This window comes from Pituophis catenifer, unplaced genomic scaffold, assembly GCF_029215685.1.
Source record: "Pituophis catenifer annectens isolate HBS135680 unplaced genomic scaffold, rPitCat1.0.hap2 SCAF_17, whole genome shotgun sequence".
Taxonomy (NCBI): domain Eukaryota; kingdom Metazoa; phylum Chordata; class Lepidosauria; order Squamata; family Colubridae; genus Pituophis; species Pituophis catenifer.
In genome coordinates, this window is record NW_027256897.1 from 14,599,994 (window position 1) to 14,616,820 (window position 16,827).

The 16,827-nt window shown below is 44.4% G+C and overlaps 1 protein-coding gene across 1 annotated transcript in view; it reads right to left on the minus strand.

Annotated features, from left to right (window-relative positions):
• ADAMTSL2 (ADAMTS like 2) overlaps positions 1-10,613 on the minus strand; it is a 121,703-nt gene extending 111,090 nt beyond the window's left edge. Inside the window, exons 1-2 of the mRNA XM_070955592.1 lie at positions 10,513-10,613; positions 5,071-5,185 (exon numbers count right to left, since the gene is read on the minus strand). Of these exons, the coding sequence (XP_070811693.1) occupies positions 5,071-5,185; positions 10,513-10,526 (129 nt within the window). The 5' untranslated portion in view covers positions 10,527-10,613. The remainder of the gene's footprint in view (positions 1-5,070; positions 5,186-10,512) is intronic.
• Positions 10,614-16,827: the final 6,214 nt, after the last annotated feature.

Here is a 16,827-nt window from a genome sequence, read left to right on the forward strand (position 1 = left end):
AGTTGCCAAGATTGAGAAAAGATTTTAGATATATTGTTCTTTAAAATTGATTAATCTCTGTTCTAAGGATTTTGGAATTTCATAAATTTATCCAGTAACACTGGTTGTAAGAACTTGCTTGTCGAATTCAATGTCTATGGAGATTCTCAGTCATCCAGCAATCCAACAATCAGACCTTGGTTGTCCGAAAGGTGGTTTTTTTCAAGAGGCAACTGGACTTTCTGGTTTTCCTTTGAAGACGTTTCGTTTCTCATCCAAGAAGCTTCTTCAGCTCTGACTGGATGATGGGGAATGGAGGGATTTATACTCCTTACAGACAGCTGGTCATTTGCATTCTTTTGTGAATTCAGTATTCGATATAAATATTTCTTCATTCCTAGACATGCATGATCAGTTTAAAATAAAATATATTTATAGATATGAGTTTTTGGAAAAATTATAACCAAGTATTAGATATAATTTATAATGAGTATGCAGTGCCCCTCCTGGGTAAGGTCCCCACATTTGGTGACATTCTAGAAACCTGGTTTTATTTCAGTGAGACTTTGGCCCCAATGGGTTAGGTTACTCTTGTTTTTTTCCTTACTGCCTGCAATACTCCCCCCCCTTCATTCTATCAACACCAAACAGATTGGAAGATCAGCTAATTTTTTTTAAAAAAAAACTGCTTACAAGAGGAAAATCAGATGCCCTCAGGGCTTGTTTCTCTACCTTCAAAGGCATTCTTGATGAAAATGTGGCATAACATGAGAATATATGGGAATATAGGGCCAATTTGGTCTAGTGGTGAAGACACCAGGTAGAAACCAGGAGACAGTGAGTTCTAGTCCCACCTTGGGCATGAAAGTTGGCTGGGTGACTTTGCACCAGTCACTCTGTCTCACCCCAACCTTCCTCACAGGATGGTTGTTGTGGGAAAACAGAAGGAAGGTTTTGTTTTATAAAAATAGTAAAGGCAGGATAAAAGAAATCTACAAAAAATGGAGTAGCATCCATAACATTCAGTTTTTATATCCATTACTAGATTATGGCTTTATGTGCAGAATCCTGGGAATTTTGAATCTCCTAAGAGAGTTCTTCAATACTAACTACTCACCAAGTGGCTGTTCCCGGAATCGCCCGATAGAGGAATAAGTATTATTCAAGCTTCCATCTGTGTGGGCGATGTCTCCTTAAGCAGCTCTTGCAGTGATTTTCTGTGTGAATTTCCAGACTTTGGAGGTGAAATTCTCAACTCTGCAGAGCACTTTGGCTCCCTGAAATCCACTCTCCCAGGTCTCCACTTGCAAGGCTGCATAAATTGTGAAAGCAGATAAAACGATTCCTCTGAGGCAACAGCCTCTGTTAACCGGGTGCCCTGGGACTGCAAGGAGGGGAGGCAGCAGCCTCTGCAGGCTCCAGATGGTTGATGGCTGAGTTAAATGGTTCTTGGAAGGGCTGGATCTCAACCTGGCCCAAGACAACCCCAGGGAAGAACTGAACTGACGCACTTGCAAACCACAATCTTGACATGTATTATAAATATTACGTCAACACCCAAAGTAAGTTGTTTTTTCTTCCCCAGCTCTTGTAACTCTGAAATATTTGTTTGTTCCCAAATATCTTCTAAAAGAAGAACTTCATCCAGATAAACATATTCAGAAATGTTTATTATATTTGCAGGAAAGCCAAAGACAGGCTTAAAGCATCAGTTCTTAGCATTAAGAAATGTTTATTTGGTTTTCATGCTATTGAAATCTGTTTCTGGTCTTGCAGAATGAATGTCTACCATTTCTTTCATCTTTTACATGCACTTTCCCTAATTATTTCTTGTTTTTTACATAATGAAAGAGACTTTTAAAATTGATTTTGGCGTTGGTTGCAATTTCTGAGCCTTAGCTTCCTGACTTCATCCTTACAGATTTGGGCTATTTGCTGGTGTTCTGTTTTAGTTATATGTGTCCTTCTTTCCGCTTTTTATACTTGACTTCTTTGGTCTTTCAGTTGATCAGAGTGTTTTTATACAACCCTGCTGGTTTCATCTTGGGGCTCTTGTTTTTCTTCTCGGTACTATTGTGTGAGATTGGGCTTTTATAATCTCATTTTTCAGAGTTTCCAAGTGTTTGCCCCTTTAAGATTTCCATCCGTGGAATCCTCCTCCTCCTCCTCCTCCCCCTCCTCCTCCTCCTCCTCCTTCTTCTTTTGTATATGTTTTATTTACAGTTTTTCTTTAACAATCAGCATTTTTTTGTGGACAGTGTAATGACTGGGTTAACATATTTTTCACACAGTGCTCACAGTAATAATATATAATATATATAATAATTGCATATACAGGATTTTTATCTTTCAACTTCTAATCCTTTAGGTTTTTCTTTTACTTCTAAATCTTGAATCTTTAATCTTCCTCTTTAGTTTTTAGTCTTTAATCTTTTCTCCATAAATCCAATTGCCTTTTTAACATTTGGATATCATTTTTTGGAACTTTTAATTTAGGTTAACTCTCTAAGGTAACAGTTGGAAATTTTCTCACCCAGTTTCACTGTTCTAGCCACACACCGCTCCAGCACAAGATCTTAGTGTCCCAGTTGTCCTAGCTTGTGACTGACCAAAAATGGCCATTGTCCCTGCTGCCATTCAGGAGAGCTTTCTTCAGATCAACAAGGAAATTGCAGTTTCCTTGTGATTGACGAAGCGCCTCTCCTTTCTTCACCACCCCTCCAGTGCAGCTTAATCCTGTAGGATCTCCCAGCAAGCACTTGCCAGCTGCATTTCACGGAGCCCAGCAGAGCTCTGGTATTTTCCAGCCGTTCTCACCACAACATCAACCAGAAGTCCCCATGGAATCCTTCTTAAAGTCTTTCTAAGTTTGTTGAAGTCAGCTGTCTTAAAGTCTAAAACACACATTTGACTTTGTTCGATTACTTGTGCTGCATTATGTTGAATTCTAGTATCATGTGATCATGTTCCCCAAAATTCCTGCATCCTCAACCCCTTCTATCATTTCATCTCTATTACCAAGCATTAAGTCTAGTATAACTGACATCACATCCAGCATTTTAGGCTTGGCGCCGTGCTGGCATCCTGCCATCAAAGGGCTGGGGAGGGGAGGCAGCAATAAACCTGTATGCATACTTGTGTGGGGACTAGGGAGGTGGATGACCACTGAAGACAAGGAGATCATCATGGGACCAGCTCGTGGTAATTTCAAGGTCGTTTGCCTGGAGTATGGAAAGTTACCAGCCAAAGCACCTCAAAGTTCCCAAAACATCCAGGCACCCCTTGGATGAATTTGGACTGGCCAAGAACGGAACCCCTTTGCTCCTCTGCTTAGCTTAGGAAACTTGAATTCAAACACCCAGGTAGGGGGCTGTTCAGCCTCCACTTGAACACAACACAGGAAAGACACACACACACACACACACACACACACACTCAATTGCTCTTCATGCTAAGATTTTTTCTATCCAGTGGGATCTGCCTTCCTGCTACTGCCTTCCATTCTTGCATGATTCGCCTCCAAAGGCTTCCCATAAGGGGACCTTCAGGGATCTGAAGGGCTGCAGTAGCACAGTGGTTAGAATGCAGTACTGCAGGCTATTTCTGCTGCCTACCACCTGCCTGCAATTTGGCAGTTCAATCCTGACCAGTTTAAGGTTGACTCATCCTTCCATCCTTCCAAGGTGGGTAAAATGAGGGATCCAGATTGTTGGGAGCAATATGCTGACTCTGTAAACCATTTAGAGAGGGCTGTAAAGCACTGTGAAGCTGCATATAAGTGATATTGCTACTGTATCTCTCTCTCTCTCTCTCTCTCTCTCTCTCTCTCTCTCTCTCTTTCTCTCTCTCTCTCTATGTCTGTCATCCACCCACCCACCCACCCACCCACCCACCTATCTGTCCTGCCCCAGCTACGGACCCCAAAGAACGCAGCACACACAAAGTCTGTACAAACCTTAGTTTACTAAATTAAATCAGTCTTTTTCAAACAAAGGCTGTTAATTAACTTTCTTAACAGCCTACAAGAATCCAAAGAATAAATAATCGTAATCTTATTATGTTTAGCAGAAAGCCCAGAAGCAATTTGCAGAGAACTAAGATCAAGACACGAAGGAGATTGAATGAAGTTGTTCCCTGCAAATTGCCTCAGTCGTCGTCCTTCCTTAAATAGGCTAAGGGAGTGGCCAATTAGCCCCAAGCATTACTCTCGAGGAGACCTCCTCCTGAGGAGCCACTCCTGCCTTTTGACAGCTCTGCGCGCCTGTGCATCGAGAAGAGGCTCCTCTTCTTCCTCTTCACTTATGGGAGCTTCTGGAGGTTCTGAAGGCCCTGGCTGAATCCCCGCCTCTGGCACCACATCTTCTCCAGCCTCCTCATTGTCCGACTCTAGTGCCAGCTGCACAGGCTGCTGGCGCAGCACCACACCAGCCTCCTTGCTGCCGGAATCAGCTACTAGCTGCACAGGTCGCTGACGGGCCACAACACTATCTATCTATCTATCATCTATCTATCTATCTATCTATCTATCTATCTATCTATCTATCTATCTATCTATCTATCTATCATCAGCTGTGGTGGCACAGTGGTTAGTACTGCAGGCTATTTCTGCTGCCTGCAATTTGGCATTTCAATCCTGACCAATCCTTGCTCTCCCTAAGGTTTGTTTCCACAGTCTTTTCCCCTGGACTTTAATTTGTGTCAAAGCTGAGTGAATGAAGGCATAAAAAAAATTGCTCTTCCTGCTGCAGTGGGCAGGAATTGTGTTCCTTTCCCTTCCCAAATGTGGATGAAAATGTGAAGTAGCCCTGCCCACAACAGTGGGGCTGTCCTTTGACCAGTCTCAGCTCCCAGGTCCATTACTGGAAAGCTGAAAATGGGAGAGCAATTTACAGACAAGGGGCCGAGTGTGGAATACTTTTCGACTATTCAGACTCTGGGACAACTGAAAATGCAACAAAGTTCAATCATTGAAAATTAACAAATAAACCTTTCTCAAGGAATACAGAACAAAAAAGGAGGTGGAAGGACTTGTGCATGAAAGACAAATGAAAGAGAACTTGTGCATGAAATCACCGAGAAGAAAATGTTCACCTGTGAGAATGTCAGAGCAGCGTTCAGCACGAACAATGCAAGCACAAGAGTCCTCTTGAGGTGGGAACAGCCATGAGGAACTTGGTGGTCCCAGCTGTGTTTGACTCTCCTCATCCTAATAAAGCAAGTAGCAAAACCTGATCATTATAGAACAGGGGTGTCAAACTCAAGGCCTGGGGGATGCTTAGATCTGGCCCACGGGGCCACCCTGGAAACAACGAAGGATTGTCCCACTGCGGCCCTATGGAGCTCCGTTTTCGCGGCAGAGGGTTGCAGGAAGCCATCGCAGCCGAAAACGGAGCTCGGGAGCCCATTTTTGCTGGCAGAGTGTTCAGGCCACATTTTTCTTCCTCTTCCTTTTACTAGTAGGCAAGACTGAAATAAGGTTTCACTGGACTTAATTTTTATTGGTTATTCTAACTCATTTTTCATGTCTGATTATAATTTTATGTTAGTGCTATTAGTCACCCCAAAGATGATTTGTAACAGGAAATGGGACAGAAATGTTAATACATAAAAATGTGATGTATGTGGCTTATTTAATACATAAAAATGTGGCTATATCTTACCACGACTCCTGTCCTGGGAAATACCCACCTCACCTTGGGATCCTCAGGTCCTCTCTACCCTTCCGGAAAGTGGTAAAAAGCTGGCTTTTCCCCCAAATGTGAGGAGGGGGTGAATCTGAGGGGTTGGAGAAGAACTGAGTTGTATTGGGAGGGCTGGTGATGATGTCACTTTTTTCCGTTTCGGGTTTTACTGCTTTCGCTTTTACTTTTTGTATGACATTGTTTTATCCTGTGGTTGCAAGCTGTCTAGAGTTCTGGTTTTAGGATGGGTGGGTCATGTAAATATTGTAAATCAATATTTTTTAAAAAGGTATAATGTGTAGTGTAATGAGCAAAGCTACACAAAGGATTCCAAAGAGGCATTTTGCAAAGTGCCCTTCCTTAACGGTCCCAAAGGTGCTTTTCCAAGGCAACTGGACTTTCTGGTTTTCCTTGGAAGACGTTTCTCTTCTCATCCAAGAAGCTTCTTCAACTCTGACTGGATGGTGGGAAATGGAAGGATTTATACTCCTTGCAGACAGCTGGTCATTTGCATCCTTTTAATAGGTTGTTAAGGTCACCTGGAGATTTATCTGTGCCAATCAGGGTCACCTGAGTGGTGCAAATTGGTGTGGATTCCTTTTTGAAACCACTAAAAGGATGCAAAAAAAGCACCTTTGCGACAACCATGACCTGGTTTATTTATTAATTATTATTATTATTTATTTATTTATTTATTTATTTATTCAGTATGCTGCCCCTCTCCGAAGACTCAGGGTGGCTCACAATGCATTTAAAATCATTATAAAAAACATTTAAAAATTAAAAACATTAAAAACATTAAAACTCATTCACACCATTCATGGCCAGATCTCGCTGGATTGCAAGAACGAGATCAACGGCCCCAGGCCTGCTGGAAAAGCCAGGTCTTCACCGCTTTTCGGAAGGCCAATAGGGTGGGGATGGTCCAGACCTCAGGAGGTAACTGATTCCAGAGAGCTGGGGCAGCCACAGAGAAGGCCCTTCACCGCGGGCCCGCCAGCCGGCACTGTTTAGCTGACGGGACTCGGAGGAGACCAACTCTGTGGGATCTTACCGGTCATTGGGAGTTATGCGGTAGAAGGCGGTCTCTGTTTTTTTCTTTTAAATGCCTTTGACGAGCTGTGCGATCATCAGAGGCTTTTTTTTTTTACTTTTAAAAGCATTTTTTCGGCCGAAGTTCTTGAAAAAATGCTTTTAAAAGTTAAAAAAAAAGCCTCTGATGATTGTGCGGCTCAACTGGGCATATGTGTGTGTGGGGGGATTTTTGCTACCAGTTCTCTGAACCACCCGCCTCCATCGCTACCGGATCGGGTGATCTGGTCCGAACCGGGAGCATTTCACCCCTGGTTTACTCTCCATTTGTTAAGTACTTTAACAAGCTCCCAAATCCTTTCCAGAGACACTTAGCTAAAACTGAATCGGCTGTGCTGAACATTATCGGCTTACTTTTGTATAAATATACTCTTTAAAAGGAGGACAGCCCAACATGCTTCCATACATCGACCTCGTGCAGCCCAAAATCAAAGATTTACTCGTGTCTCCTCCTCTCACCACCTCCTCTCACACACACACACACACACACCCCGCCGCTTCTGGCTGCCAAGAGACTGAACTTCCTAAACTTCTGCTCATCTCTGGCTGTCGCCAACAGTAGCAAAAAGACTCTACACATTCCAAATTGTGCAAATTTGGTCTGTGGTCTGGATTGGCTGCCAGCGAAAAACCTGGGGCGATGTGACCCAGACACGCCTCCTCCATGGCCAGCCATAGGGAGGAGATTTGCCTGCATCTGTCCTGGAGGAGTTCTTGAGCCAGGGAAAAGCAACACCTCATGATCAGCCTTTCTTTTCCCAGGAGGCCTGACCAGCGGTGGGCGATCCTGGTGGAGCTTTGCCCATTTAATGGAGCACCCTCTGAGTCCTGCTGAAACTCCTCTACTGAAGGGGTCCAGGACGACATTCTGAAATTGGGCCAATTCATATTCTGCCCCCCCTCCAGCCACTGTAGATCTGGGGCAGCACACAGAGGCTGGCCAGGGGGTGGAGGTGGGGGTGGGGGCAAAAGGCATGGGGTAGGAGGGGATTCAAGGGCATTCTCAGAAAATCCATTCCCCCCTCCCATAAATACTTTGAAGGAATCCCAAAGGTGCTTTTTCAGGAGGCAACTGGACTTCCTTGTTTCTTTGAAGATATTTCTCATCTAAGAAGTTTCTTCAGCCCTGACTGAATGGTGGGGAATGGAAGGCTTTACCGTATTTTTCAGAGTATAAGATGCATCTTTTTCCTCCCTAAAAGGGGGTGAAAATTTAGGTGTGTCTTATACACCGAAAAATATGCCCACCCACTGGCCCCCACCCTTTGGCCTGTGCCTCGCAGCAGTTACCTACTTGCAAGCAAACAGCAAGAAAAAACAGCTCCTTTCAGCTTCAGCATAGGCTAATTAGCACAAGTTGATTAGATTGGCCTCCCCACTCTCAGCTGATTTGCTCTCAGCTGTTTTGCACAGGGCTCTGCTGCTTGCTCAAAGAGTGCTGGAGCAGATTTTTTCACCCTTGTGCTAATCAGGTTATGTTGAAAACGAAACTGAAAGTAAAGCAGGTTGTTTGCTGTTTGTTGCAAGGAAAAATTAGGCAGAGGTAGATTTCTTTTTCTTCTTTTTTCTCACTAAAAAAGATAGGTGCAAACAATGGGAAATTTAGGGCAAAAGAGGAGAGCTCAAGAGTTTAAAACACAAAAGAAAAAAAGGAGAAAGAAAAAGGCAAAAATAAAAATGGGGAGAAAAAGAAATGAAAGAGAAAGATGTTATACATATTTAGAATTTAAATATGAATAGTAGTAAAAAATAAATGGGAAATCATGGTTGTAAAAATGAAATGAATAATAATTGGAATATTTGTCTTTGTATTTTTGAAATCTAGACAATGATAAGTTTTTCTTTTTTAATTTTTTTTAGAAATATGAGTAAGTATAAACTGTAACAATTGAAATACCTTTAATGGTATATGGTGGTGAAAGTAAAAAGGATTAAGTTGTAGCTTGGATAACCGCTAGAACATTTTTAAATTTAATTAGGGAAATTGTAACAATTGAAATATTTTTAATTATATATTGTGATGAAAGTAGAAATGATTAAGTTGTGATTTGGAGGATTATATGGGCAAAACTATTTGGGTTATTGGGAGAGTTTAAGATGTGAAAATGAGTAACATAAGAGGAAAGCTCTATTTAACTAGGGAATTGTAATAATTGAGATACTATTAATTGTATATTGTGTTGAAAGCAGAAATGGTTAAGTTGTGGTTTGGAGGAATATATGGGGAAAATTATTTGGTTTATTATTATTGGTAAATATAATTAATTGATTTGTAAGAAATTGGATTGCATGGAAATAATTGGAATATTCATGTTCATATTGATTAATATACAAAAAAAGATAGTTATATAACTAATTGATTTATATTAAAATGTTGAATTTGTATTAAACAACTGTAATATTACATAATTAACCAATGTGAGGATGGATATAAAAATAGATGACAATGGGAAGGGGTATAATAGAAGGGAAAAATTGAATTTGATTAAGATTAGAGATGAGGATGAAGAGTAATATTGGTTTTTTAAAAAAATAGATGAGGAATAAATATGGCAAAAAGGAAATATAGAAATTGTAAATTTAATTGAAATGACTAAACACTGTTTAAATTTGTGAACCGGCCAAATACTCTGTTCAAAGAAAATACATTGAATGTTTGTATGTGTGTCTAAAAAATTAAAAACAACTTTTTATAAAAAAAACCAAAAAAGGTAGGTGCGTGTTATCCTCCGGTGCATCTTATACTCTGAAAAATACGGTATATTCCTTGCAGATAGCTGGCCATTTGCATCCTTTTAGAGGGTCGTTGGGAGTTTACCTGTGTCCTCAGGGTCACCTGAGTGGAGCTCCTGGTTCCTGTTTTCCTCTGGTAATCCATTCCTACTCCCGCACCATTCCAAGGGTGTTCATCCCAAATTGTGTAGCTAATTGTAGCTAATTGTAGTTTAGCTAACTGCTATAGCTATACAATTTGGGATGAACACCCTTGGAATGGTGCGGGAGTAGGAATGGATTACCAGAGGAAAAAAGTTGCAGACTACAGGAACATCTTGTGCAGACTTAACACAGGTGCTGTTTTTTAGGGGAGAATATAAAACTTTTACTCAGTTAATTACACCTTATAGTCAAGTCCGATATCTTTAAAAATGGCTATTTAAGTTGGGACCTGAATGCTCCTACTTGGTGAAAAAGGGACGGCCGAGAGGCGAGCAACTCACTTGTGCACTTGTCACCGATGAGCGCACCTACTCAACCCTGTCCAGCGCAGCCGTGAGACTGCGTACAACTGGGAGTCCTGGGTTCGAGTCTGCTCCGCCACACAGCTGAGCTCTTAGCCAACCTGCAGCCTCACAGGGCGCTGTGGCCGTAATTGCCACCTTGGGCGTGAGAAGCAAAGGGGGGCTGTGTGCCGGGCGCTTTGGTGCCCTCGAGGAGGAGCCCCCCTTCCTCAGCCTGAGCAGCAGATCGCCGGGCAGTGTGTGTGTGTGTGTGTGTGTGTGTGTGTGTGTGTGTGTGGGGTGGGACGCCAACCAGCCCCCCTCAGCCGGAGCGCCCCGCGGGCGAAGGAGGCGCTGACCCGCCGCTCGGCTGGAGCCTCCAGCCCGCGGGTTACGTAACCGCAGCCTCAGAACGCCCTGCGCCGGGCCAGACGGCGCCCCGCCAGCCAGCAGGGAGGGGCCCTTTCGACGCCCCCTCGGAGCCCCTTCCCACCCCGTTGCTTTTGCATGTTGGCTGAGGGCCACAGACCGAGCGAGCCTACCTCGGGTCGGGCATCCTGCTAGCCGCCTCAGCGAAATTCAGCTCCGGGCTTGTCCGCGGCTGCCCGTCTGTCTGCGGAGGCCGGGAGCGGCGGGGGGAGGAGGAGAGGAGGAAGCCCAGACGCCTCGCCCCCCTCCTCCGACTTCAAAGGCGGCCGCGGGGCGTCCCGCCAGGAGGAGCGACCTTGTTACTGCCGCCGCCCGGCTCCGAGCCGGCGGGGAGACGGGCGAGGCGGCCGCCCCCCGTTTCCTCCATCGCGGTTCCTCCCTCCCGCCGGCCCAACTCCGTCCCCGGCCAAGGCCGAGGGAGGAAACGTCCGAGCGGGGCCCGAGCAGGGAGGGGGAGAGAGGCAAACCGCTGCCGCCCCGCCGGCACCTGCAGCGGTTTCGGAACGGAACGGAATGCGCCGTCCGGGCAGGAACGGGGCTCCGGTGCTGCCCAGCCCCGTCCGGGGATCGAGCGCCGCCGCCCCCTCGCCTCTGCCAGCAGGAGGCCCTCGGCAGCTTCGGAGCTCCCGACTGCCTGCAGCGCCCGGCCCGAGGGAGGGGAGAGGGTTCGGGACTTCCATCGGGATTCCCGTGTGCGGAGCCAACGGCCCGCCGAGGAGGGAGAGAGGGGAAGGAGATGAGGATGAGGGCTGGTTTGGATGCCCCTTCCTGTCCAGGGTCCTTTCCGGATGGGGCCTCCAACGACCGTTTCCCAAGCCGCAGGTCCCATCTAGAGAGGCTGTGCCAAACCGGCCCGGTCTGGGCCCAAGCAGGTGAGCTGCAACTTCTCCGTGCCGCCTTGTGTGCGGTGGAATCATGCATCCTGGAACTGTGTTGGCTTTTTTTGACAGTTGGAACATATTTAAACGATTGTCCACTAGGACTCCAAGATCCCTCTTGTAGTTACTACTCCGTTACCACCTGTTCTGCACATGTGCAATTGGTTTTTCTTGCCTAAATGTAGAACCTTACTTACACTTACCTAAGTGTTAAGACCTCACTATTGTCAACACTGAATTCCATTTTGTTGGATAGGGCACAGTGCTCAAGTCTGTCAGGAATTTCTGGATATTGAATCTAAAGTGTTGGCTATTCCCCCCAGCTTGGTCTTATCTGCAAATTTGGTGAGTTCCCCCTTTATTCCCTCATTTAAATCATTTATGAAGATATTAACCCTATTTTGGGTAGTCTGTTAGCACTGACACTCAAGGTTGAACTGTTGGCCTCCTTGGTGCTCTCTGAGCTTGACTGCTGCTTGCAGATGTTTTGTTATCTGACGGAGACATCATCAGAGCACAAATCGACTCCCAGATAGAAAGGAGAGAGGCCAACCGGACCAGGGGCCACCCAACAGAAGAGAAACCCCAACATCACAGCCCACCCAGAGGCCAGCCGCCCCACGGAACCCACTGAGGTGCTACAGATGTGGGGGAATTGGCCACCTAGCAGCAAGGTGTGGAACCCCTAGACTGGGACCAGCTCCACCGCCCAAAGCACGACTGGAACAAGGGCCCAAACGCGCCACCCACGTGCCACGGAAAGCTCCCCAAAGCCCAGAGTTTTTCGCTCACCTGACCGAAACAAGAGGAATCCCAGATGAGGGAGATCAGTCCCCCGAACCCTATGACACCGAGGACGAAGGCAAGGACGACCCAATGTTGAGTGGACCCATCCATCCTTTCCTTTTCCCCAAACGCCTAACAGCCCCCAAAACAGGGACCCAAGGAACTTTCCAAGCCTTTATAGACTCTGGCAGCACAAGGTGCCTAATTAACCTACCCACAGATCTAAAATTGGGGATCCGAGCTAAAAAGCTCAACCAACCAATTCGTTTTGAGCAAGTTGATGGGTTCCTAGTGGGGGGAACTTATGCCACACACTTGACTGAACCCGTGAGGCTGGAACTAGCAGATTACTGGGAAACGATCGGTTCATAATAGCCCCCAAGATGACAGACCCAGTCATATTGAGACTCTCGTGACAAGTTTTTAACGAAGCACTACTGATAGCAGAAATTCCAAAATCTTGGACAGAAACTATTATTACATTAATACACAAAGAAGACTCAGATCCGACGCAAATTAAAAATTACAGACCAATTTCATTACTCAACGTGGACTATAAGCTATTCATGTCAATACTAGCTCAGAGACTCAAAGCAATAATACATAACTATATACATCCAGACCAAAACGGTTTCATACCTAAAAGACAAATAAAGAATAATTTGAGAATGATTATAAATATTCTGGAATACTATGATCAGAAGATAGACAGAGAAATGGCCATAATCTCCCTTGATGCCCAGAAGGCCTTCGACAATTTGAATTGGTCTTTTTTCACAAAACAACTCGAACTAATGAACTGTGGAGAGAAATTTCATAATCTGATTAAAAACATTTATTCCCAACAAACAGCAAAAATCTCAATAAACGGTGACATGACACAAATTTTTGATATTCAGAAAGGAGTACGACAAGGATGTCCCATGTCACCGCTAATATTTATAATAGCATTGGAGGTATTATTAAACAAAATAAGGAATGAGGAAGAAATCAAAGGACTCAAGATCCGGGGAGAAGAGTACAAATTACTCGCCTTTGCAGACGACGTAATTTTCAACTTGGAAAACCCAAGACGATCTGGACCCAGACTGATGTCGATGATAGAACAATACGGGGAAGTCGCGGGCCTCAAAATAAACAAACAAAAAACAAAACTAATGACGAAAAATATGACCCAGACTCAGAGATCGGAATTAGAAGAAGAATTAGGAATCCAATTAGTAAAGAAGATAAAATATTTAGGTATTTGGCTGACGGTGAAAGCAACCACAATCAAAGAAGACAATTACACGAAATTACTAAAAGAAATTAAAAAAGATCTGGAAATCTGGAACAGGCTACAATTGTCATTGATGGGCAGAATCAGTTCAATTAAAATGAATATATTACCGAGGGTACTATATCTATACCAGGTAGTAACATTACATCCAGGAAGGGACTTCTTCAAAAATCTCAACAAAATTACAATGACCTATATATGGCAGGGAAAGAAGGCCAGAATTAAGATTAAAGCGCTACAAGACACACGAGACAGAGGAGGCCTTGCAGTACCAGACTGGGAGCTATATTATAAAGCAGCTGGATTGACCTGGATTAAAGAATGGATGAGATTACATGACAAAAGAATGTTATATCTAGAAGGCTTTGATCTCATACGAGGATGGCACGCGTTCCTATGGGATGGACCAGACAAACAACACATGTACTTCCAAAGACACATAATTCGGGCCTCACTCTTCAAGATTTGGCAGGGAATTAAGAAAACTTATTATACTAAAATACCAAAATGGTGGTCCCCGATGGAGGCATTGATATTTCCAAATACCCTTGAAATCGGAAAGATGATGAGATACCAAGATTTACTGAATCATGAAGGAGAACTCACTCCAAGACATCAACTCCAAAATGGCGATATAAATATTGATTGGTGGCACTACACTCAAATACACTCAAGATACAATGCGGATAAAATCAAATATGGAATTGCAAAAGATCTGAATGAACTGGACAGAATTTTATTAGGAGCAGACCAGAAAATGATTACTAAAACATATAACTACCTTTTGAGAGACAAATTAATAGAAGAAACAGTTAAACATAATATGACAATGTGGGCCAGGGACATAGGACATAATATTCAATTGGCAGACTGGGAGAAATTATGGAAGCAGAACATAAAAATGACAAGAGCCACATCTTACAAGGAGAACCTCATTAAGATGTTTTATAGATGGCACTTACCACCAGCCCGACTTGCCAAAATACACCCAAACACTTCGGCGTTGTGTTGGAAATGTAAATCAAAAAAGGGGACATATTATCACACTTGGTGGAAATGTAGGAAAGCCCAACACTATTGGCAAGATATAAAAAATATTATCGAAGAAATAACGAACATTCAAATAGAAAACAGTCCAGAATTTTTTCTATTTGGCATGATAACAGCACAACATCTTAAGGAAACGAAATATCTCATCATACATATCTTGACAGCAGTAAGACTACTGTTCGCGCAAAACTGGAAATCAGACCAACTCCCATCCAAAGACAAAATCGTTGCAAAGATAACAGAGTGTGCTGAAATGGACAGATTGACGCTGGAACTCCAGGAAAAGGAAGAAAGCGAATACTATCTTGTATGGCACCAATGGTATCAATGGCTGGAAAGGAAAATCAGCAAAAATGTAGAGGACAGAAATTAGGGTAAAGACTTTCACAAGGAGATGAACCCATAAGAAATGTAAATTTGTAGTGAAAAGTTATAACATTGGAATTAGACATTTAATAATTATTCTTTATTAAACTATATAAGCTCAATGACATATATTCTGTTGATGACAAAAGCGTAAATGTAAAATGTTAGGTGGGTTTGTAGGTGGTGGGTTTTTTTGTTTGTCTTTGTATTGTATTGTCTTTATATCTGTGTTTATATTTTAATAATAAAAAAAAAATTAAAAAAAAAAAAGAGACTCTCGTGGCTGGACAAATGGGGCCTAATCATTTGGTGGTAAGAGGGGACCCGCAGGCTGAGGATAGCAAAGGGCCCCCAACCTCTACCCCCCCGACCAGGAGAATTGCCCCACACGCAGAGACCCCAAAGCCGCCCGCCACTGCAGAAGAAAACACCAACACAAGGACCCCTCCCAGAAGGTACAGCGAAGCAACTGACAGCTGTACCCAATAGCACTTGTGATACAGATCAGATCCCAGGGGAGTACCAAGACCTTGCAGAGGTATTCAGCGAGGCCGAGTGTGACATTCTACCCCCCCACCGCAAGACTGATTGTGCCATCGAGATTATCCCAGGAGCGAAAGTGCCCAAACCTAAACTGTATGCCATGACGCCCCGTGAAATGCAGGAAATGCGGAACTATATAGACAAGAACTTACGAAGGGGATTCATTGAGCCAGTAAAACCAAGGGTAGCGGCACCGGTCCTTTTTAAAGAGAAAAAGGATGGCTCTATGAGACTGATGGTTGATTTTCGAAGTATCAACGCCGTTTGCGTACACAATTTATATCCCCTTCGCCTCATGAAGGACGTGCTAGCCCACCTAGCTAAAGGAAAAGTTTTCACCAAACTAGACCTTCGAGAAACTTATTACCGAATACGCATCAAGGCAGGAGATGAATGGAAAACAGCATTCAACTGCCCCCTGGGGAGTTTCCAGTTCAAGGTAATGCCCTTTGGACTGCAAGGAGCCCCGGCAGTGTTCATGCAGTTGATAAATGAAGTCCTACATGAGCATCTTTACAAAGGATCCTCATCTACCTGGACGATATTCTCATCTACACGGAGACCATAGACGAACACATACCCCTCGTCCGCCAAGTACTGGAAAAACTGCTGAAGGCGAACCTGTATGTCAAACTGTCAAAATGCGACTTCCACCAATCACGGCTAGACTACCTAGGCTACTGAGTATCAAACGAGGGGATAGAGATGGACCCAGCCAAAGTCCAATCAGTTCTACAATGGCAGCCCCCTTGCACCCGCAGACAACTGCAAAGCTTCCTAGGGTTTGCAAACTTCTACAGACAATTCATCCCCTCGTTCGCGAGAATTGCCAAACCTTTGACGGACCTCCTAAAGACAGGAAGCCCGATGACGAAACCCCACCCGGGACAACCCCTACAGTGGGATCTGACCTGCCAACGGGCATTCGAAATGCTAAAAGGGATGTTTGTAAAAGAACCTGTCTTAAAACACCCTGACCCTGAACAGCCCTTTGTCATCCAAGCAGACGCAAGTGATGTGGCAGTGGGGGCCGTGCTGCTCCAAAGGAACAGCCAGGGTAATCTACAAACTTGCGCCTACACCTCCCGCAAACTCACCAACACAGAGAAGCGATGGGTGGCATGGGAGAAGGAAGCATTCGTGGTGAGATGGGCGTTGTTGACCTGGCGGCACCTACTAGAGGGAGGCCAGAAACCGTTCGAAGTCTGGACTGATCATAAAAACCTGGAGGCCCTCAAAACCCCACGGAAATTGTCGCCCAGGCAAGTCCGGTGGGCTCAATCATGAAACTTCAATCATTTCAACTTCGAGCTTAAGCACATCCCAGGGGGGAGGAATTTCCTGGCTGACGTCCTCTCCCGGATGCCCCAATACAACAGTGAGCGGGAGCAGGTAGTGAATGCCATCATCCCCTCCACCCAAGCAGCGGGTCAGGTGATCACCAGACGGCAACGACGTGACCAGCAGGGCCAACCTGCAAGTGACTTAACTGCAAGACTAAAAAATGAAACAGTGACAGACCCCTG